Source organism: Prinia subflava, chromosome 1, assembly GCF_021018805.1.
Source record: "Prinia subflava isolate CZ2003 ecotype Zambia chromosome 1, Cam_Psub_1.2, whole genome shotgun sequence".
NCBI classification, from domain to species: Eukaryota; Metazoa; Chordata; class Aves; order Passeriformes; family Cisticolidae; genus Prinia; species Prinia subflava.
In genome coordinates, this window is record NC_086247.1 from 77982162 (window position 1) to 78007281 (window position 25120).

Consider the following 25120-nt stretch of genomic DNA (forward strand, 5'->3'; position numbering starts at 1 on the left):
CCCTCTGACTGCTCAGTGGATACATGAGCTATGGATTATTTTAAATCACTCTGCTGTTATATGTTGGTTGAATGCTTATTTCCTACTTCCTAAGTGAATGCTCTCTCAAGAGCATCACTCTCAAAAAAAAAAAAAAAAAAAAAAAAAAAAAAAAAAAAAAAAAGGGAAGGAAGCTGGTCTGTTTTATGTAGGATCATTAAATATTCATCAGGCCAAAGAAGGGGAGAAGGAAGAAAGTCTACAAAGACCCTGTTGGTTAAAACATAAGGAGGGGATATTCAGAAAAAAAAGTGAGTAATAAAGCTGCAGCTACAGCATCTTGTGCAAGTTTTCTACCTACCTCACTGCAAAATGAAAAACATGTAACCTCTCCTCCAGCCACATTTTGCATGGGATATAACTCTGAACTCTGAAAATGTCACTGACTGGCTTCCGAAAGAGAATTAGGTATATCTACTTTATGGTTTCTGACAGTGCTTAGGCATTAATTGGCTTCTAGATGCTCAGCAGTGTAAAGTGCAGATGCTTCTATGCACAAGCAGACTGGGGACAGACTTAGGTGACATTTTAAGTACCCATGTTAAAAAAAAATATTATGGAATCTTACTTTTTTCACAGTTTCAGGCAGGTGCTAAGACTTTTCATGTGGAATCAGACACATGTGGGTGTCTAACCTTCCATGGCATGCCATCACTTACTGTTGTAGCGCTGAATTTAGTTTGTGTCTGATCTGACTGGGCTCGAGAGACATTACTCCAAGTCCCTGTGCAAATTTGGAGGGCATGTTGATTCATATTTATAATGTAGGTCAGCAAAAGTTAGGTGTCTATAGATAAGGGGTTCTCAGTACAGTTTGAGGAACTTAGTGGTACAGCTCAAGCTATTAAAAGATATTTGGGAGTCTAAGGACTGACTATGGTTTCAAAACCATTTATATGCCCTACACTTAGTCATACCACAGAAAAAAAAGGTACCCACAAGATGCTTGTAAAACTCTCAGTGCCAAGTTACCTTTAAAAATCTGTCCTAAGAATGTGCTGATGAAAAGCTTCCATGAACAAGACCCTACTAAAGAGTCTAAAATCTCTTCTGTTGATAAGAGCAGTACCAACATGATGCACACTGTGTTCACAAGTAAGTCAATACTCAAACCATAGAACACATTTGCAGTGTGAGAGGTGCAGCCTCATGTAGTCTTTAATATAGGCAGTCTGGGCAACAGCAGCACTGGAAATGAACCCCCAGGACATTCCTGCTGGGTAGCTGGTGAGTTAGTGTCCCAAAGCCTCTTGTAGTATGCTGCCATAAAACCTGTTCTGTCCTCACTGTTACTGTCTCCTTGTGCCAACCAAAGTAAATTGATCAAGGCGGCTGAAATATAAAGCATCCACATTGCAGTATAGGTATTACTGAACTGCCACAACTTCATCTCTACAGTAAATCAGTAGGATGTGCTGGTGCAGTTCTTATCCCTTATCTTTCCTGTAAATCAGACATTCAAAGATCTCTTATTGCTGTGCAGTGGCCCAGAGAGAGGATTCCTTCTTTACAGCTTTGCCAGTTCAATTACTAGCTTCATATGGATTTCGGAATTTAAGGAGCTGATGCCTTGCTATGATCTTTTGATTCAGGCAGACAGTCTGACATCTTGGCACCTCTCAGGTCATTTATGTAAGATTTTCTTCAGAAGAAAAGCTGGAATTTGCTTTTGCTTATTTTTTACAAAGAAAAGCTGATGTAGGAACTGATTATCCAACATTTTATGTTGCAATAATTCCTAGTACAGCAGTGTCTGAATCTGGGTTGTGTGAAATAAAACCAGCTATTTACATTTGTTCACTCACTGCTTCTTTCTCCACAAATGTTGAGTCCCCCCTTATTCCCTCACCAGTATTACAAACAAAACTATCAAAACCAGTGCTTTAATATATCATAATAAATGTACTTTTAATACTCAGCCAGGGTAAGATTTCACCCCTCCCCTCCACTTTATTAGCAACTGGATGATCTTTGGAAGGCACGCAGGATCATCCACTGTTTGAACAACAAGGCGTAATGCTTCACAGAATTATGCTCAGTGATTAATATTGATTTAGGATTTAAAGCCTGTGAACAAAGGATTCATTCAGAATCACATGGGAGAATCATGAAAGAATCCCAGTACTATCAAGCATCTGTTGAAAACTGTCTGAAAGGATTTGGTTTGTGTTCAGGCATAAGGTGATATGGAGTGAAAGCAGCAAGAAAAAGTGGGTGAATTTGGAGCTACTGAAACAGAGAAGTAGCAAGTAGAGCTGATAATTTGAACATCTGTGTCTGTATCATCTCTTGCAAGACCATAAATTGTAGGCTTGAGCACCTGAACCTGCCCTTCAGGCATCTTTCTCATCTGAATTCTCTCAAGGCTGTTGAAAATATTGATTACTGCTACCTTATCACTAAAAGGACAGCAAAAGTAACGGGGGCTCAGAGGCAAGCAGTAAAAGTGATTGAGACATGAAAAGTATTTCACATAGAACTTTAAAGATTTAATCTGTTTAATTTAGAAAGGAGACAAAAAGATGTGGCATGATAGAGATGTATTCAGTAGTGGGACTATACCAAAGCTAAATCATCTGTTCCCATACATGTTTATCTTCAAGAATAAAAGTCAAAAATATTAAAAATAGGAAAAGAAAATATTTTTTAGAATGACATGAGCAATTTAGGCTATGTACAGCCACTACATCTAACAAAATGGAAATTAGAAAAATATTTGACATGTATCTGAACACGAACACTTTTTAAGAGATGGAGAAGCAGTAAATTGTGCTTGGCTAAAACTTAGTCCCAAATAGGCTATGACAATCTGCCTAAAACTGTGTTTAACCTTCTCCCAGGCTCTAGTTCTGGAAATTTTCAAATATAAGAGGACTGATAGGCTTCTAAGGTTTGTAGATGTTTCTACAAAATGGGAATGTTAGCTACATAATTATCTTATGTTTCAGATAAGTCAGGATACTCCTTTAGATCAGAAAAAAATGATAAAATTGATGCTTTCTGTACTAACAGCAATAAACACAGATGAAAGATGAAAGATATTTTTGAGGCGATAATCTCCAGCTGTAGGTTCTTAACCAGATTTTTACTGGACTGTCTATTAAGATTCATATTATCATTTACCACTTAGAATACTTGTTCCCAAAGCATCATGCCAACCTCAGTGGGATGACTAGCAGTCAACAAATTATTTCCAGTGAAAATCATCCATTGTTAACCATGTGTACCAAGATGTGAATGATTAGCTGAAATTACACCTCTGAGAGTATCAGCAGCAACATTCTCCATCAATTCTGGTGCAGAATGGTGTGCCAGGTAATCCCTTGGTTGGAGATCCTCTTGCCTATTCCTTGCTGTTTCCTGGTCCCTCAAGACTGCTCTATAGGAATACTGATACCTTGAGTGCTTATGCATCAACACCCTTTAAGCTTTTTATGAAAATAAAAGCACAGTCCTGAGGTTTGTTAACAGAAATAATAGCTGTCTCTTCAGCAGTGTCAAGCTAAATCAAGTCCAAGGCAGTATTAAAGGTGTCGATTTCTCTCCAGTAGCTCTTGAAGTGAAAACTGAAGAGTCTATAAAGATTTTCCTCTTCCTCTGCTGTCATTCTTTACTTTCACACCTGCTTGAAGTCAACTCCCCTTCTATTTCCAGTCTTTGCCTCTCTAATCCTCAATGATCTCACATCTACTGCTGGCTTCTGCACAAAAGGTGCTCAGACATAACTGTCAAGTAAGGATGTCTAGACAGTGAAATTTTACTTTACTGTGATATTTCCGATAGTTTTCAGATTTTCATTTCATCCTGTATCATTCCAGAAAAAAAAAAAAAAAATCACCCCAGAAAACAATAGTAGTACTGCTGAGATTTTAGCAAAGAAAACAGTTTTTTTCATTTCCATTGGTCTTCCTACTTAGTTACGACCTGTTTAGCTTGCAGGCTGACTAGCTTGTCTGGAAAGTATGACAAGCTGTCTTGTCATCAACTATATGGAAGAGAAATCAAGGAACAGGCAAATGCACCATGTTCCAAGCTTCAGAGAATACTGCCTTGCCTATGGGTTCCAAGCCAGCCAGTGCTTGGCTTGTCAGGGTGATATAAAGAATGCTCCTTTACCAATACAGGAACCACCTGTTTAATTTTCCAGTCACCAGCTAACCTGTGGGATGACTCTCTAGGCAGCCATCTGGTTTTTCATGAAAAGTTATATGAGAATGACATGTTTGCACCTTTCAGTTGTACGGAAACTTATACAGCAAAATATCTCTTGAGGAAAAGTTTCAATCAGCTCTATCAGGATCCTTGTTGAGAAAAGGCTGGAGGGATGTCAGATTCCTGTTCCCACAAGATATGTAAAGGTTCCCTAGTTAGGAAAAACCTACATTGTACAGGACAGATATTGGACAGGATTGCCCATCTATGCTGTTCCTTACTACACACAGGGAGAGCTGCTAAGTATCTAGGACTCATTAAATCCAAAGTTGGCAGACAGATACACCTACTAATTGGCTGACATTCCATTTAAAGATACTCTTCTATATGCTGTTCCTCAGTCTGCAGATATTTTTAGAACCTTTGGTTTATGTAGATTTTCTTTTCCTAAGGTATTATTTTTACCTGCAGTGTCTTTGTTGTAGACTTTAAGTCTTATGGGACTCTCTAAACAGAGAATAATTTATCCTTAACCGTATGTTTTGATCAGTGATTTTTCTCTTAGTTTTTGTTAAGCCAGATTCTCATGAACACTATTCTTATCACTCCAGGCCTTGCTAGGATTACATCTAATTTGCCACATAGAGTTATTTCTGCACACAGAATTAAAGCCTTTAATCATATTTGGTGCAGTGATTCCCATTTGCTTAGTAATCTTGAAACCATTTTGCATTCTCTTTTACCCTCCCCTAGGGCTGATGATGACTTGATTGATTCACACAGTCCATCAGTGACTGATTTCTTAGACTTCTTAGATTTTTTAAAACAGAATATCAGTCATGTCTGCTTTTATTTTTTGGTTTACTACAGAGTAAAAACAAAAATGAGTGACTAGAATCCTAGATATGCACTTACTTTCCATGCACAATATCCATTAAAATCCTTTTAAAATTTGGCTTGCTATTATTACCTGCAGTGTTTTTATGGGAAGATGGGTAGGACATGATTACTTGTCATAAATGAAGAGCTGCCTTGTGCCAGTGAAACCTTGCACTTCTTTCTTCTCTGAAAAATTATAAATAGAACCAAGCATACAAGAAAATAAATAGCTCAGTGGCTGAAAATCATCCTTAAACAAAAATTATATTAATAGCTATGCAGGCAGTAGCTTGAAAAGCAGCTTTTATAAAACATATTTATTGTTTACAGTTGCTCAGTGGCTGAGAACAGTAATACTTTTGAAATATGTGTAATGTTTAAAACCACTTGGTGGCCAAAAGAACAGCTCTTACAGAAAGGATATTTAAAGTTCAGAGTAATTCCGTGGTAAAGAAAAAGCAATTTTTTGTTAATTTTTATCATTTACAGCTGATCTGTGGCTACTAAAACAACTATCAATACAACATGTTTTATGTTTACAGATATTACCTTCCCATATAAAAATAATTTCTAAATGTTTCAATACTACACTTAACTATGTCAGTTTCCTTCCCTCGCAACTGTGTAACTAACAAAAAAAAAACCTAACAAGCAAACCCCCCAAAACCCCAAACAAACAAACAAAACCCCCCACATAGTTCCAACAACTCTAATGCAATATATTAAGACCCTAAAAATGTTTATGCATACATACAGCCAGACTAGACCAATAATAATAAAGCTTTTCCTTACAGACAAAAATAAATAATACTCAATATCACTGAAACTACCAACAGTGTTTAGAATATTCATTTAGAACAATCGCAATAGCTTAACTTTAATAATTAAGGCATTGCTTGGCAACCTAGAAGAGGCTAGGTTTATCAAAATATGTGTATGATAAAATAAATTATTTGATTTATGCTACTGAGCTGCAGTAAATCCAGTGTGTAGATAGAAAACATAGTGGTTTTACCCTCTGTGACCTGGGTTCTTAGCTTTGCCCAGATACAGTTTAACACAGTCACATAGAGAATCACAGAATGGGTCAGGCTGGAAGGGACCACAGAGGGCCATTTGGTCCAACCTCCCTGCTCAAGCAGGGTCATTCTAGAGCACTTGGTGCAGCACTGTGTCCAGATGGATCTTGAGTGAGGGAGATTCCACTCCCTCTCTGGGCTTGGTCACCTCATGTTCAGGTGGAACTTTCTGTGCATCCATTTCTGCCTCTTGCCCTACTACCTCGTCCCAACAAGAGGAGCCTGGCTGCATCCTCTCGACACACTGCTTACTGACACTGATCAGGCTCCTTCTCTGTCGTCTCTTCCAAAGGCTGAACAGGCTGAGCTCCCTCTGCTTTCCCTCATAAGAGAGATGCTCCAGTCCAGTAATCCTCTGTGTTACCCTCCACTGGACCTGCTTAACGCCTCTGTTGAACTGAGGAGCCCAGAACTGGAGACAGCACTCCAGCTGTGCCTCCCCAGGAACAGAAACATGCCCCTCAATCTGCAGGCAATGCTCTCCCTAATGCATCCCAGGATACCTTCGGATTTCTCGGACAAAAGTATCACGGAGAGCTTGTTGTCCACCAGGGTTCCCATGTCCTCCTCTGCAGAGCTGCTTACCTGCAGTTCATCCCCGTGTCCTGGTCCATGGGGTTGTTCTTCCTCAGGTGCAGGACCCTGCATTTGCCTTTGTTGAATCTCAGGCAGTTCCTCTGTGCCCATCTCTCCAACCTGTTGGGCTCTCTCTGAGGGCTTGCACAGCCCTCTGGGGTATTGGCCACTCCTCACAGCTTTGTGCCATCAGTGAACTTGGTGAGCAGGCCTCTGTCCCTTCATCCAAGTAACTGATGAAGTTAAATAATATTGGACCCAGTATTGAACCTTGGTGGACCCCACTAGTGACAGACCTCAACTACGACCTGTGTGACTGATTACGACCCTCTGGGATATGCCATTCAGCCACTTCTCAATACACTTCACTCTCCGCTCACCTAATTCCCTTCTTCTGAGTCTACCTATGAGGATATCATGAAGTCATGGTAGAAAATATCCATTGTGGGCTTAGATATATGAGCTAAGAATCAAATGCTTTTAAATGGTTTCAGCAATAATACTGACATTTTGAGACTGTAAAAACAGCTAGCATAAACCAGCTATCCAGTGTTTCTTTTTAAAAGCCAAAGCTTCTCAGCTTTGCTGAGAATTTTGCTGTTCACATTTGTATAGTCCTGTCTGTCACAGCTTTCATTTTACATAGATTCTCCCACCTGACAGCATTTGCCAAATGTTTTCATTTTGCTGACAATATCCAACAGCCAGGGTGTATGAAAGGAAACTCACAGTATGGCAACAATTATTATCCTTTAACTAATCAAGTCTTGAATTTCTGCACTATTTTCTCCCTCCCTTTTGATCTAATTTTCTTTTTTCTGGCTCCCCCCAGTCCCATAATTGAAGCAGCCTAGGTTGCTCAGCGATCTATCACAAAGAAACGCTTTTGTTTCTAAAGCTTTAACTGCCTATTTGTAATATTCTGTCAATATCTTGGTGTTGGTTTTTTTTAATGTTTCTTTTTATTTTGTTTTAGGTTTTGTGCAATGTCCTGTATAAAGGGGAAAACACTCTTTGAGAAAAGGCTAAACAGCCCTAACCTGCCTTCCCTTCTGCTCCTTCCTTAAAACTCACTTTCCTACACAGTGGCAATAAAAGTTATTCTGATGATCAGTGTAGTAGATGTATATTTTCAAAATTAAACATAAAGAGGATCAGAAATACAAGAATGTAATTTAAAAAAAAGTAATTTTTAGTTAGAACCACTGAACCATCATCTGTGATGGGGTAACTGCCACCTGACACAGCCCCAGGAAAGAGTACAGCAAAAAAATGATGGAACATGAATTTTTCTGAAACATAGCCTGAATGACTCAGGGCACCAGGTCTGACCCATGTGATGGACAAAATCTGTACACTGCAATAAAGTACCAAATTAGAGGACACGTGGATACGATCCTGCAATGTCAGATTCAGTAGAGTTTTGTGAAGGGAAGTTGCTCTTCACAAAACCTCTTAAAACTATTGGGTGCATCAGTGAGTGTATAGCTCAAGATTACTGGCACAGAGTAAGAGTATCTAAATTTCAAAAAAGCTTTCAGCAAGGTTACTAAGAAAAGACTTAAAAAAAAAAAAAAAGAAAGAAGAAGAAATAAAGGAAATTTAAGACGCAGCAGCTTTTCCTAAAATAATCCAAATAAAAAGAGATCTAAACAGTAGGAATGAATTGCCAGTCTTTATATGAGAGAAGGGTTGCCACTGGCATCTCTCTTGGATCTGAACTCATGGGTTGCCATTAAAAGAGAATATACGAACCTGTGACAGCTTGACAAAATGAAAGCTTCACTGCAAAGTGCTACAGGGGAATCTTAACATAGCATGAAACTGAGAATATGGAACTTCACATGGCAAAACACAGAGAGGCATGGAAAAAAGTAACTTATCAGTACTTCCACAGAGGTGGGTTGTAGCTCCATTACCTATTAATTCTTGATCTTGAGATCCCTGTGGAAAATCCTCCAAATTTTTCCTCTCAATGATCAACAGCAGACAAGAAGAGGAAAATGATCAATGGGAATAATTCAGCATGGAAAACTGGATAAAAATAAAGCATATTCAAGATGTTTGTATCTTGAATGACATGCAACTCCCATCATTTTCTCTAAGGACTTGATAACACCAGAAAGAACCACGTAGACCAGGCTGGAGCTACAGATGGCTGCAGAGCGATTATGCTGTCAGTTATCTGTCCATGAGCATGCATAATGCCATTCAAAAGTATCTCTGGTCTCAATGGATTCCCAAAGTAATATCTTCTGCAACAGCCCTGGTAAGCTCTCGGAAGCCCTTAAAAATATATTGCCAACAGCTAGGAATCTGTATCAAAGGCAGGATCATTCAGCATTTGTTCCAATGCCTTGTAGTCCTTCTTTCCCCAGCTCTGCTCTCTGTGAGCTTCAGGCTAAACTCAGGCACACAGTGCTAAGCTGAACCAAACCAGAGCCCGGGTTATTACTCACCACTTTACCAGGTAAATTTTCTACATACTCTATTTCTTACTCATGAAACTACATAGACGGATATATTAAATATATGTTCCATTTGTGGACGTATATATATGCTCCATTGTCAATGTTTAAATATAAGCCAATGTTTAAATAAAGCAAATTAAGTATTCACTCCAGAAGGAAAACTGCCAGAAAATGTATAGGGACTATTTTCACATTGACAGTACCAGGGGAAGCAAATTCATACCACTCTTCTGGTAGCTGCTTGCACAACTGAGGAACACATTAAAAATAACCTGATATTAAATTTCTATTATCATTGACCATTTTAGTCTGCCACAGTGATCTGCAGTTTATAGAGTATCCTCTAATCAATAAAGAGTTAATGTAGTGGAAAAGTATGAAATGGAATTGTGTAGGAAAGAACATATGGCATCTGTATATTATGGCCTGGATGGGTTTTGTACAGCCTTAGCTGGTCTATGTATAAGCATAGAGGACTAATGCAAAGATCTTAGAAAACAAGTAGGAGACTGTGACAATAGAAGTTATAAATTTGTTGTTAAAATCAGCATATTCAGTGAAAGAAATATGTATGAAAGCAAATACTTTTCTGTGCACTTTTTTACGTATAAATATATAAAAATATATAATAAGATCTTTTCTTGAATGTGTACTTAACGCTGCTATGCCCCCATTCTCAGTCATCTGGACTGATAGCTTTAATAAGGGGATAACCTTGGTTTAAACTCAGCTATATTTACATGCTTACGTCAACTATATTGCAACAGAAGCTGGCACAGCTGCCAGAAGCAACAACACAGTTGATTAAACTATACTTAAGGAGAACATATTTTGCTAATACAAGCCTACAAATGGAGATATTGGGGCACTCTTTTCAGTTCTCATAAACAAATACCCATTTCTGGTTCATTCTACATTTTGGAACGTAAATTAAGAAACTATTTTCAAATAAAGATATTGATAAACCAATTCAGTATCAGAAAAAACAAACAAATAAACAACAACAAAACAAAACAAAAACATTAGGAGTCCAGCTCTTAAGCTTTTTTAAGTCTCTTACTAGGCAAAAGATAACAGCAGAGCAATCTCTGCTCTTAAAATATTAGTTCTTCATTGGAATCTAACTCCATCTGCAGAGCTTTTCTGCAGGGAATTTCAGATCATTGTCCTTTAAAAAATAAAATCTTCACCCTAAAGTATTCTGCACGTCGTTTATCATGTGAGCAATACAATGCCAATTTTGGAGGCACTGATAACCTTCCACTACTGTGTGGAAGCTGTGCCCACTTTGAAACTATCAGAAACACTGGAAATCACAGATAGGTACAGCAGTCTGCATATAACAACGGTTGGTAACTCAAGGGGCTTTTTAAGAGAAGATCTTTCTTATTTATGACTGATTGACTTTTCTCTCCATCACAGAAGAACAGATTACAGAGTATGTATGGGAAGAGCAAGGCTGGCTGTCCATTCAATCTTTAGTATGAAATAGGTTTGCATCCTAGCTTGTAGTGGGCAAACATCCTTTTAATCTTTTTTCTTAAGATCATATGAAAGAATTGGCTCCTCATATGAAAGAATTTGGTAAGGAAGGCACCACTAAGCAGTACTAAAACTATCTCTTCAGAAAAAAAAAAAAAAAAAAAAAAAGATCTTCAGTACCACCATCTTTTTTAATGAGTGGTATTGATTAAAAGGAAAAAAAAAAGAATAAAGAAACTGTAGAAGAAAATTCAATCTGCCCTCAATGTAAATTTGAAGGGGGAAAGGTAAATTTCCACCTGCAACATGCATGGAAAGAAACATAAGTTCTAAAAATATCTACTGTGAAAAACATGGCTGTGTGTCTTGGGTTGCAATGTAACCAAAAGTATGTATTCTATTGCCATCTGTTGAAACCATTTGGGGCGGTGTTTTTCTTTATCTCTTCTATAACCCATTCTTCATAACTCCAGGAGGGAGAGGGCAGGCAACTTCTGTTAATGGGCCAATTGTTAAAACCAGGAGGGGCACTGTTCTTTCTCTCTTCCACTTCCCCTCCTTCCTCCAGGGGGATATCTGCTGTTAATGGGCCATTAAGGCTCACTGCATGACTGATACAATTACATCATCCCATTGTGAGATGCTCCACCCAGTGGGAGGAGCCAAACATTCCTATCTGGATAAAACCTGAGAGTCAGAACACCAGGACAGCCTGTTTCCACTGGATTTCCAGAGGAGGATTGGACTCATCTCATCCCCACTGACCTTCCGAAGAAAACTACACCCTTCTACAGGATCATCTCTGCTCCAACAGAACCACATCTGTCACTCCAGGAGGACTTGATTGGACTGCTACCAACACTCTGACCAACAGGGTGTCAGGTTGTATTCTGACTCTCTCAGTGTTTTCTTTTTTGTTTATTTGCTTTTTTGTACTACTAATTTTTTTTTTTTTAATATTCCCAGTAAAGAACTGTTATTCCTATAACTTTGCCTGAAAGCCCCTTAATTTCAAAATTATAATAACTTGGAGGGAGGGGGTTTACATTTTCCATTCCAAGGGAGGCTCCCGCTTTCCCTGGCAGACACCTGTCTTTCCAAACCAAGACATTATGACAGGTATATCTAAGTAATCCCTCTGTGCAGAAAACCAGATCTTGAGAATCTAATTAATTTTTGGTTTTTTGCACTTTTTTCAGTAAAAAATCTCCAAGGTCCAGGTGATGTACAATTTTATTATAGCACTGTAACTTCAACCCTGACTCCAGAGATGAATGCCATGGCATTATTTCAGCCACCCCAGATTCAGCAACAGAAACTATTAAGAAGTCCAGAGACATTGCAAAACTGAGAACCGTTCAGCCACGATAATTTCTAAAAAGTTCTATTACTAATAATATTAACAATAACCTTGGGATAAAGTACAAAACTGGATAAACCTGTGCCTGCAAATGTCACGAAACATTAAAAGACTGCAAGTCACTAGTCACAAAAGCCTGTCAGGCTCACATAAGAGACAAGTAAGGGTGAAAAAAGTAGCGTTTTAGTGAATTTACCACAATTTCCCAAGAAATATGGGCATGAGTGCAGTTTATAATCAATACTGTTGTAAAACTATAGTAAGTGAAATTTGGAACATTTGGTAATTAAAAAGTTGCAACTAGAAAATGAAAATGTTAAAAAAAAATAGATGAGAGGAAGAGTTTATCTGGGTTTTTTCCTAAGCCAAGACAACCATATGCTGCACCAGCTGAAAAATCAAAGTGATTTTCAATGTCAGCCTCAGGCACTGGTAGGTCTAAGCATCTCTATAGGTGCAACTAAACGGTTCTGATGATAGAAGGGAGTAGTTTTAGATCCTCTGAGAAATCTGTGCTTGCATAAGGAAGGAAAAACAGATAAGAGAGAACAAGAGAATAGCAAGACCTACATCAGAGAGGGCACAATCTACTAGCACACTACTGAGGACAGGGCATTTCTGGATATTTTTGCTGCAAGAGAACCTAACAGCAAAAATTCTTATCTGCTTTAGTAGTCACTAATTAAAGTTTAGGCTTTCATTTAGGGAACTCTTGCCTTGCCTTGCCTTTACTGAGCAATTTTCCTCCATCTTTTTTTTTTTTCTTAATAGAGAAAAAACCTGTTCTGAATAAATCTTCTAGTATAGTGAATGTGACCAAATAAAGACAAGACCAAGAAGATCCATTTTTGCCATGGCATCTACTTCTGTTTTTCTGAAGGAGAATAAATTGATAAATTGGAAAGCATTTCTTTTAAAATGCTGTATGCATGACAGCATGCTCAGTTATATCTCATTTAGTCATGCAACTCCTCATCCATGTAAAAGCCACAATGTATGGCACACCTTGAAGAGTATTTCATATGAAGTAAAAGCTCTGTTAGCATTTAATCTTCCGCTGCACACACTTATTTAAGAAAATAACAAAGAAAGATAGGGGAGAACAACAGAGTAAGGGAATGAATGCAGGCACTGTGTTGTGCTGTACAAATACCATCGTTGATTTTCATTTTTTTCATTCTGATCAGGTTTTAAAAACAATTTCACAACCAACCATAAGTTGAATGGTGAGAAATGTTATTCTGAATTTGCCACAGACACAGGTGACAAAATGTAACACATGGTTTTCATCTACGCATAATACAACCATAAGTAATATTATTATGCATCTCATTAGGGGAAACAAGAATGCACTTATATTGTGAATTTACAGATAAACTCCTGTGTGTGACTAGAGTGAATGCTTCTCTGCACTTCCATGAGATTAACATGATCATCTCTACATGTCTACTCCCTTCACATTTTGTCACATTCTATCACATTCTACTACTCCTTATCACAAAAATTAAAATAATACCTCATTTTTCTATGTAAAAACCTGTGTAGATAGCTAGTCAGCTCCCAGATTGACTTCAAAAATATCAAAATCTGAGGTGCATAGCTGAAGGGGAACAGTATCCCTCTGCCACCTCAAACTCAGGAAACTTCCAAAACTGTTAACAACCACTGGGAGTACTAAATGGCTGCTACTGGCTTGTGAAGTACTGGGAAAAGACAGTTTAGGAGAGAGAAGGGCAATAAGCTGGAACTAGCACTGGGAAGTTAAAGGACTCCCAGCCCAGAACAAATTAATTTCTGGTGCCTGCAGGGAAAGCCAAGCTGCCATCTGGCAGCAGGACACAAGCACTGTGCTTATGTTGCAAACACACTGCTCAGGACCACTGCAGAATCAGCCATCACGAAGAGACCAAGAGTGTCCATTTAGCCTATTCCCCTGCTCCAAAGCAGGATCGATGCTCTTTATGTCATTTCTGGCAAATATCTATCGTGCTGTGAAAATTCTTCAAGTAAAAATTTATTCCAGTACTTCAGTATCATTACTGCAGTCCACCTTTCTCTGAAAAGAATTTTTTTTTTTTTTTTTTTTTTTTTTTTTTTTTTTTTGACTTAAGGGTCTGATGCACTAAAGTTTTTCTTGGACTTTAGATTTTTGAAAACTTGAGCCAATCTTGCAGACTCTCATTCTTGCATTGTGACCAAGGCAAGGGCAATAGTTACTTTGAGCATGCACAATATAAAAGGACTGGAATAAAGAATTGCCCCCTAATGCATAATTAGGAGATCATGCAAGTGCTGTTGGAGTTTAAGAGCCATAAACATAAACCCAGTTAAATGGCAAGATGCTTTACAGCAAACAGGCGATCCAATTTTGTACAGCAAACAGCAAAAGTAAACTTGGAAGACAGGGGAATGCACTACATCATGTGACATAGGTTTGGGGTTACAGGGAACCCCTGGACCTCAGCACACCTTTCTTGAATATTTTTTTGTTTAACTCATCCTGCCCTCAGGAACATAACATCACAGGCATTCATATTGCAGGAGAATAAGTTTCTAAATAAGCAAACAAAGCTAAAACAAAACTGTCATCTGTGCATATGTAAACATAGAATATTAGAAACATTTCTAATATTAAGTTTAAGAAGTTGCTTTTTTCATTTCTTCCTTCTCTTTCTTTCCTCAGCAAGAAAAGTACATAGAGACAATTAAGTAATATGCAATTAGTTATCAAGCATTTACAGCTTCTTACTCACCCACTGGAGACATTTCTGGGACACTGGCAACATAAGGCCCATCCAGAAACTTTGGCTCATTATCATTAATGTCCTGCACTTTGATGATGAACTCTGATTCAGGCTCTAGGGGTTTCTTGGTGTCAACATCCACAGCCTGAGCCCGGAGTGTGTAGAAAGGTTTTTCTTCTCGATCTAGGCTCCTTATGGCATGAATGTCTCCCGTGGTCTCATCAATGGTAAAAACCGTGCCAGCACCATCCCCTGAAAGGGTATATTTAACAGTGCCGACTCCCTTATCCAAGTCAGAATGAAGCTTGAGAAGAAAAAGAAAACAAAAGGGAGGACAAAAACATTAATGGCTTTTCCTAGGATTAGATGACAACTTTTTTTTTAAATTTTTTTTAATATATATACATATATATATACATATATATATATATACTTTGGTGGAACCAATTTGTTCAGTTCTTAACTGAGTCTAAGTGCATGGAAAAAATGTGGATTATGCAAGACTTTTACCCCTATCTAGTACAGCACAGACTTGCTGCAGTTCAGTAACTAAAACTGCAATGATGCAGGGCTTCACATTTGTTATAAAATGAAATTTAAGACCAAGGACGTAAAATCACCCATAGCCACATCAAACAAATGTGAGATGACATGAGAGAGTGCCAAAAGCTTTCACAGGCATTTGGCTTTCAGAGAAGAAAAAGGGAAATATCTAATTATTTCAAGAGCAAGAGCTTGATCGCATCTGAATCTAAAAGTCAAACTTTGTTTTGAAGAAAAGAAAATATACACCTCATGATTACAGTAATGCTAAACAGAACTGAAAAATACTGCCTTTTACACAAATATTTGATCACACGTTTTTGTCTTTTCTGAGATAATCACACTGTAGACTGTGAATCTAGGACTTTCTTGTTAATTTTGAAAGAGTATAGAACTCAGTATTTTCTGTCCTAAATATCAATATACACATTTTTCAGGCTACTACTCTGATGAATCTCTAGTTATAATTTTAAAAATAATAATTAAAAAAACTTGAATTCAACTTCTTGGATGTTTCTGTCCTTTTAATCAGTGTCTATCCTACAATGAAGTGGCCCAAACCATTATTTTAAATGCAGGATTTTTTAAAATCCAAATACAGTATGATGAACTTCTTTCTCAGATGCCTTTACCTGCTCCATACTCATCCTTTAATACATTTAAAAGATGAAAAGATAAACAAAGTTCCATCACTGATGCTGAAATAGTTTTTAAAACATTCTTCCACTTTTCCCATCCAATGAGGAGTAAAAAGATCTTCTATAATGGACACTGGTCAGAATGGAGTTTTGAAGACTGAATTCCCTTAAGCTGAATTGCAAAGTGATTTTGGATATAGACTTTATTTACATGATGTACTGCCCAAGGTGAAACACAATAGAGGAAACATGGGACATGAAAGGAGATTATGTAGAAAATGAATTACTGAGAAACTAAATGGTTTTGGTAATGGGGCAAGAAGTCAAGCTACAGAAAAGGAGTTAATGGCAATTCCTAACATTTACAGCTATTGGCTTGAAATTGAAAATAGGTCCTTGTGACTGTGGAAGAGGTCATGGTTTGTGGCACAGAGCGAATACGAACAGAGCCTCTCCTTTGTCTACTTTTTCATCTCATCATTCTTACTCAGTGAATATACTAAATTCTGATCTTTCATCTAGCTGCCCCCCACATGCAATTTTAAATTATCTCTCCAGTCCAAACTGAAGCATTTTGCTTCCAAGGTGTTAAATATTTTCTTGCTTGCAAAATGAAAAGATAATGCAGTCTGAGATAATTAATGTCTATTTCTTCCTCATCATTTTAATTTAAGTGGTTCAAAACTTCCTGCTGTTTCATTATACTTTGCTCAGTGAAAACTTGGTATTTTCATTCCGTTATCATTTAGAGGCTTACAGACACATATCAAGAGAAAAAAGAATCAAAATTATGATGAGAAAGTTTGAAGAAAAAAAATGGTAGAACTTTTTAAGGGAACCAGACAATGGCTTTAGTAGTGTCCCTATATTAAATAAAATTTATTTGGGCTTCATTGTGAAGACTACCTTGATGCACACTCCTTGAAGTAAGAATATCACAGAGCAAATAATGCAGTTATGAAGCAGGAATTTGTAAACAGGGAAGCATGACATGATTACTCTCATCTCCTGTCACTGGATTTGGCACTAAAGCTGAGATGGTTGAGTGTGTTTCTGATTGCCAGATGTAGGTTTTATGTTCAACTAGTAACAAATCAGGCTGCATTGCATGTCTTATCTGAGCCCTTGGATTATACTAGAGAGAATCAATTATAGTTGTTTTTCCTAGCTAGAGATAAAGCAGGAGAAACAAGGGCTCCCAAGACAAAGGAAGGCTGAAATACAAAGACTAGACTAAACAACTGGGCTTTTTCCCAAATGTATCAGAGAAAAAATGGTTTACAACTGGCTGGATTAGCAATTCTACACTTACAGATGTATTTACTGGGTTTCACAAGTATCACTCAGCTAGTAAAACCTAGGAACCATTCCACCTATTTAAGCAGAGCTGCAATGCTCTGCATTAGATGGGATGTGTCACATTGTATTTATTCACCAAATCTGCTGATTTCGACATAGGTTTCCTAGATGACATTGCTTGACAATGTGAAAATGTTTATTTGTAACCCACACTGAGCTATGCAATTTGTGGGGCAATTCAATATTACACAGTGTCAAATTACTGCAGGGGAACATCTGATTGATTACCTTAAACTTAACTAAATTCTCCAACAGTAAAAGAAATGCAAAACTTAGATTCAGATGCAAGGATGAAGAGCAAGAAGCTAACAGTAGCTGTACTTACACAACACTAGGAAATAATCCTCACTTTCACTGCCTGAAATTTTCCAAAGAGCAGTTCAGGCTAAAGAATAAGGGCTTGCTACTGTGTCTTGATTTCTGTGCTACAAGCTGTATTGCACTGCAAGAAAAGACATTTATTTTTTTGTGCTGAAAAACATACAGAAGTTTTGTGAGAGACTAGTTTTTCTGACACTGTGTCCACAGCAGCTCTGGGTTCGTATCCCATTTCTGCTTCTTGCTCGCACTTATTTTCTAATTCTTGGTCTTCCATTATTTGGGCAAAATTAAAGGGCAAGAGAACAAGTGTTCAGATATTACCTACTTCCCTCCACACGATGTGTTTACATTCCAGAGTCACCTGAATTTACTGCAAAAAGGTTGTGCAAATTATTGCATTCACACAGGTTATCTTAATTTAATATTTTCCTTATAAATCCTGAATATTAAGAATGCAGCAGAGGCTTGGAAATGTGAGGGATTCATTTCTACCTTTGCTGAAATCTACATTTTTTTCTCACTATGTAAGTAGCATAGTTTAGTGTCACATCTTTGGGCAAATCTGCCCCAAGTATAAAACTAATAATTTCTTGCAGCAAAACTCTGTTAGTGCAGAAAATGATGAATATTTCTCCATGATGGCAGAAAAAAAGACATATCATCCCATAATTCTTGCTAATGTGTAAAAACAATAACACATATGGCAAAGGAAATAACTGATTAAAAACTAAAGTATGAATAATAAGATGGAGACTATTGTAAGATACATTGCATAAATCTATGCAGAAATTATGGCAGTGTTTTTGAATCATTTCCAATACCAGATGCCAGACTGAGTCAGTCTACAAATCCATGTGATCTGGCAATCTGCTTCAGCCTGTAACAAACTGAATGCTAGTTTGCTTCAGAGAGGATGAAAAGTTAGTAACAACTCACTACTAGCACATCTGGGAGAAATTATTTATTCAGTTCTTCTGACAGTTTCTAACAAGAAGTATGATTGTTTGTACTTTAGCAATAAATTAAGATCTTACTGCCTCAATAACTCAGGGGTATCAGCTCTGTGTCTCTTCAAGAATTCATACACCTGCACAAATAATTTCAAATCACATGAAAGACCAGGAAATGCATTAGGTATTGTACTTCAAAAATGGGTCTATAGTCCTAGGTAAATTGAGCATTGCAGGAGTATGGATCAGGTGTATTCGTTTCTCAGTATCCTATGGTGCTGGTTTTCTCTTCAGTATTCTATTCATCTGATCCTCAACTGCTCACCTTCTCTTTCCTTAAACACTTCAATGACTTCTATTTATACAATCATTTTGAAAGTCAAATACATAAAATCACATAAAGAAAGTGGAAGCAAAAGAAGCTTAAAAATTGCAAAATAGTCTACTTTAAAATGAAGCTATCACTATACCCTCACAAATCACACAAGAACAAGGGCTATGGCATCTGCCAGGGTTGCTGTGATCTTAATTTCACAGCAATACAGACACTGAAAAGTTGCTGTATGAGTTGATAATCTCCCTTTCTGCATGTAAAATCCTCATTAAAAAAAAAAAAAAAAGTAGAGAATGAAGTAAAAAAGTTTTAAATGTCAAGGAATGCTTAAAATCCCTAAATTTATATATTTACCCTATGATATACTCTGAGATTCTAGGTCTTATTCCACACAGGCTGAAAAAAAAACCCACAACAATCACTGTCCAATTTATTTGTTACTAGTAAATAAATTTAAATGCTATATTGCAGTGCATATCTGGACTGAAAAAAAAATGTAAATGTTCCAGGCTATTAACCATTCCTTGCCTTCACACCAATATTAGTTATACATCCCAGATCTGTATCTTTACATCATTTTTCATTATGCAATGTATTTTAGGACTTTACTCCATTATTTTCTCTTCATGCATCTACTACCAGGTATAACCATTAATTCTGCAGTCACCAACCCCTGTACTTTCTTGAGTAAGATGTGCAATGAAAACTATTTGAGAAGCCAAATCATCCATTCAACTCCAATATTACCTAAGACTGAAAATACAGAATGATGCCCTGAACTAAAGGAAAGGAAAAAAAGCCATTTTTGTACAGTTAACATAGACCCAGCTAGACCCATTTTGGCAGATCTCTACTGCAAAAGTGTGTGGAACAAGGATACCCACTACAAGAGAGGAGGGTGTAAATGAGTCTGAGAGGAGGGTGTAAATGAGTCTGAAGACATTCTATTTGGAAGGCTGCCCTTTTAAAATATAATTATTCTACACATATTTTCTCTTGGCAAGAATTCTATGGTCTACACAGATTGCATACTTTCTTTTAAAAACTGATAATTAGAATCTAATGTACTGCTTCCACACAAATGCATTTATTCCCTCCCTCTAAAAATACATAAATCCTAACTTTTTTTCTTAAGATTCAATGGGTTGTTAAAGACTAGAGTCTTTAATTCAGGACATGGAGAAATAATAATAATTTAAAAAAAACAAACAGTGTAATTGTTGCTAATCAAATCCAATAAAATAGTTTTTCTTTCTTCCCCTCTCCATCACACACACACACTACTGCAGAGGACATTTAGAGATGAGGTAAAATCTGCTCACAACAGAGTCAATGCAAATGTTTCCTGATCCTAAAAGTTTGGATTACCTAGGGCATCTTCTAAATAATAAGTTAACATGCATTATTCAGGCAAGACTGCAGACTAAAGCCTGTGTCGAGAGGAGTTAGGACACTACTAAAAATGGGTCAGATGAATGACAGTAGGTGTATGGAAACAAGGAGCAACTAAAATCACAGAATCAGAGACTCCTTTAGGTTAAAAAAGACCTTTAACGTAGCTCAGTCCAAGTGAAAAATCATGAGGTAAAAGAAAGGTGAACAAAAGGAGAAAAGAATGATTTTTTTAAAAGGTCATTTAGAAAAGAAGAATTTTCAAAGCTGAAAATTATTTGTAATAGGAAGAGGTGTCTTTTTGCTAGCTTTGTACAGAGCTTTTATAAGAGACTTCCATCTGTGAGCAGGCTTTCTTAGTACTATGAGAATTTCAAACAATAATTAAAAATGGCAATTAAAGGATGTGTATGTGTGTGTGTATACGTATTATATATAAATATATACAAAATTAAAAAAATATTTGAATTTGAAGCTGTGTGTATCTTATCATCATGATTAATTGTCTTCATGTTGTATTTCTATGTCTTCTCTTTTTATGTTTAGTAAAATATCTGCTTCCAAGAATTGACATTCTTCTGAATACTTTTTGTAAAAGTAGTAATAGACAACATGGTTCTGCATGTTGAAGTATCTTTCTGTTCAAATTAGACTAGAAAGTCTTATTCAAATGTGATTAAGTAAAAAAAAAATTATACTCTTTTTTTAGTGATTCTTATTTCACAAATAAAACTGAGCTTTATTTGAATTAAAACACTTATTACCCAATTAAATAAAGCATTATCTCCTTCTTTCATGGGGATTTAATCTAAGCACACTAAGTCAGAACAGACTTTTCCAATAATGAGTGTGATTGTCAGGTAGTAAGATGATGGAAAATGAGTCATTAGAAAGGAATAAAAACAGTACCTGACTTCATCAGTTTAGATGAATCTTCATCTCTACCAGCATCATGCACTTGAGGGGTTAGGGATTGTTATTTTTCTAATTCTTCTCTATATTAATAATTTTGTTGTATTACGTGGAATTTAATAGCAACACTTCTAAAATCATAGTGAAAAAACTCCAAACATTCCTTTCATGGAATGCCATATATGTTAAAAGAAAAAAAAAAAAAAAAAAAGCCAATGAAAAATATTATGCAGTGGTAAAGCATTGAAAAAAAATTTCTCAATAATGTCTTAACATCATCTTAACATACAAGTAATTATTCATGTAAGTTACAAGTTGCTTAGATTTCTGATGATTGTTTCTTCATCACCAATTCAGCTGGAGATGATGCATATAGAAACGCTGTGTTCTGGTCCACCCTCTTCCCCTTAAATGCAAGAATCAAAGTTTGAAGTAGTTTTTGAAATTAAATTATCCTTGCTGATCTCACAGAACTCCCTGTTACCATGTTCTCTGTGTGTATGTGTTGATAGGTTTCAGTTCACAATTATGTTGAATGTCATTTGAGAGAAATGCTCTGCAGAATGGTGGCAGCTGATACGAACTTCAGTCTGTTGAGGTCTCTGGATGTAACCATTGTCAAGTAACAACACAGTCACAGGCTTCAACAACAAATTCCACTATTGGCTGTTAGACAGCAACAGGAGACAAAGTTAGAGGAAATGTATCAACTTCCAATTTCTTCCTTATCCAGCGCAATTTCATATATCCTTCCAAAGGATTATGAGCTACAATGGAGTGTGCAGCGGCTTATGACAGCTCAGTGCAAAAGGATTCTACCATGTGATTAAATTTTTATAATTTTAGAATTTTTCAAAGTCTTTAATAGGAACTGAGTAAGGGATTGAATGTAAAACCCTCACAATCCAAACCCCTTAATATATCAGATTGGAAAAGCCAGGTTGTGCCATGTATCATCATTCGCAGATGGGGTCTTTTCACTACTGTGCACCGGAAATCTGTGGTAAATAATCCTCTGGGCTGAAGCAGCCTATGGAAGACATCACCTGTTACTAAAGAATGCATTTGGATTGGCTCCATTAGGCCTAGTTTGATCTACACCTATGAAAGCCCTGGTACTTGCTCTGTCCCCGTGCCTACCTGGAGTCCCCATGGTTAAGTCGGATGATAATGTTGATGTCTAAAACTCAGAAATGAGGGAAGGGAACTTGCCTCAAACAGGGCTTTGGGGAAAAAAAATCATCCCAGCTTTAGGCAGGGAATATTTGTATTACTTTTCAAGACAACAGATACTGATAACTAAATGAAGAAAAGACAGCACCACATATTGTAGAAGATCAGCAAAATGTTCAATGGCATTGCTGTAATCAATTAAAATGGTAAGTATGAAGGGGTGAGATCTTTTGAGGTAGAGTACGTGCTTGCAGTATTTCCTTTTTGACAGAAGAATCACTATAAGAATACCAGAGCTGCATCTCTCTGGATAACACATACTGACTGTAATACATTACTTTGCACTGTGTTCCCTGCTGTATCTCTTCTACAACATATACAAAAGATCAGTGCATGAATATATGAAATATGCTGTATGAATAAATATAATAAAAATAGGCACTAGAGACTTAAGAAGTCTTTATGTTAATTTTTTTATATCTAAACCAAAATTTCTAAGACACCTGTTACAGGGGAGTTTATAATTTCTAATGACTTTCTACTTATATTTATGAATATAGTCTCTCTGAAGATCACCAGATAATTGATGTTCAGAAAGAACAAGAAGGAACATTATACTGCAGTGTCACTGAAATGAAACTGTTGGCAAAGTTAGAAATATTCAGTCTAGAATTAGGTGTTTATGCTCGTGAAATGACAAAATCTGTTTTCTTTCTAGGGAGTGTGAATGTGATCCATTTTGTGTAAATGATATTCTGTAGATCTCTTAAAGCTACAAGGTACAAAATCCCAGTTAGTTACTTGGACTTTTCTACACAGAAAATACCATTATAATCAGAGGACACATGCTTGATTCCTCATCCCACCTAGTAATTATGACATTATGGACTTATTTTTTATTTGAGATATAATTTATCATGGAAGCTGTAGCTACAGCCAGTCAGTTGCATGACATTTTTTCTCTCATGGGAATTGCCCTACTGATGTTAGTACAAATACTTTGTGTGATAGATAAGGAAGAAAGTGTGGGGTGTGTCATTCAGTTTCTGAAGTGACAGACAAAAAGACAACTGTGTGTTGACCACTGCCATGCTGCTGGAAGAGATCTTGACTCTGAGACGCTTCCCACTCCTTTTCTTGGTGGTATTCACTTTTCCACCCTAAACATCTGGAGCTAATTGAATTCCCCTGAAATTCCTTGTCTAGTTAGAGGAATTTATCTAGTTGGAGGAATTGAATAGCTGGCTTTTGTAAGCTTGGTTCTCTTCAAATTAATTATGGAAAACTCAAATTTCCTCCTGGAATTGCTCTTCTGAGGAAGGAGTAACCTGTATGAGGGACAGAAGCTATGAGGCAGCGTATATTTCTACACCACAGCTGCAACTAGGAGAAGAATACATCTCCAGCTATGCAATCATAAATATCTAAAGGCAAAGTAGTTGTGAAGTAGTTATCTCCCACTGTTCATCAATACCTAACTCAGAAAGCCCTAGTTAGGGGTTAGCTGAACTCCACAGTCACGTAAATGGTGCAGGTGACCACAAACAAAGTGAATCCCAAGCCTGACTGGGTTCCTGAATCAGCTGTGCAAAATATCCGGAGATAGCCTCTCTGTAAAGCCAAGAGCTCAGTATCGTTCCTGGAAGTGTACCCTAATCAGGTTCCTTAAACAAGGTTTACTCCAGGAAGTCACAATTTTATGACACGCAGAGGTATGAAAGGACACATTTTTATACAGACTCCCATTGCCTTAGCCATTAAGGTAAATAAGCTGAATTTTTTCTGTGTCAAAGATAATAATAGAAATAACAATATCAACAGTACTGATAAATACACAACTTTCAAGTACTTCAAAAAGGCACTCTGTCATAAGCTGAAATGATAGGTTCTTGTAGTTGGATCATAAAAAGAAAAAGTAGAACTGTAGCAAAAGCATCCCTAGAAATGTGTGTTGAATATGTATCAGTTTAAATCCATTGCATTTGGAAAAGTAAAAGATTATAAACTGAATATAAAAGCTTATGTTTAATTTTATACTGATTGGAACTTTTTTTAGTGAATACATCTGGTATTTTCTGATTTATATCAGTGTGCTCTTCAGCTTGAACTTGGACGAGTTTAGAGTAAAGGCCTTACTGAATTCTGCTGGTGCAGATGAAGCTTTCTTCATTTTTATCCTTCCTTGAATTAATTTTACTTTGTCTTTTTAAAATATTTTTCTTTATTGACTGCCTAGGAAATGAATGTTAAAAACTCCCTCATGTATTTAAATTGAATGTTAAGTTAAATAAAAAAAAAAAAAAAACACCACCAACAACAACGAAAAATCCAACTTGTTCCATAAATCACACTTGCTGTAAAGCTCTGTCAGTTAAGGTGTCTCTTTTTGTTTGATAATTATATACTAGAACAGGTAGGGAATGACAGAGTAGAAAGATTTTACCTTAACCTGTCTATCACTATGACAAGGCATACTATCATAAACTGTTTGACCAGTTCTCTTATCTAAACAGGAAAAAGAAATCTTATTTCCATCATAGAGGTGGAAAATATAAATGTTAACACATATATTAGGGATAATTTTAAGGCACTTACAAGCACGGAATTTTATGAGTGAAATATATCTTCTGAATATTTAATCTCTTTGTCTCAAGTTGGTTCAAAAAAACCTCAGGCATACATTCACACTACAAGACACTAAAAAAAATACTGCAAA

General features: G+C 36.7%; 1 protein-coding gene across 3 annotated transcripts in view; it reads right to left on the bottom strand.

Moving 5' to 3' along the window:
* CDH12 (cadherin 12) overlaps positions 1-25120 on the bottom strand; it is a 535924-nt gene that overhangs the window by 109808 nt on the left and 400996 nt on the right. For all 3 annotated transcript variants that reach the window (XM_063400437.1, XM_063400419.1, XM_063400429.1), the window contains one exon: positions 14792-15086. In XM_063400437.1, coding sequence (XP_063256507.1) covers positions 14792-15086 — 295 coding nt within the window. The remainder of the gene's footprint in view (positions 1-14791; positions 15087-25120) is intronic.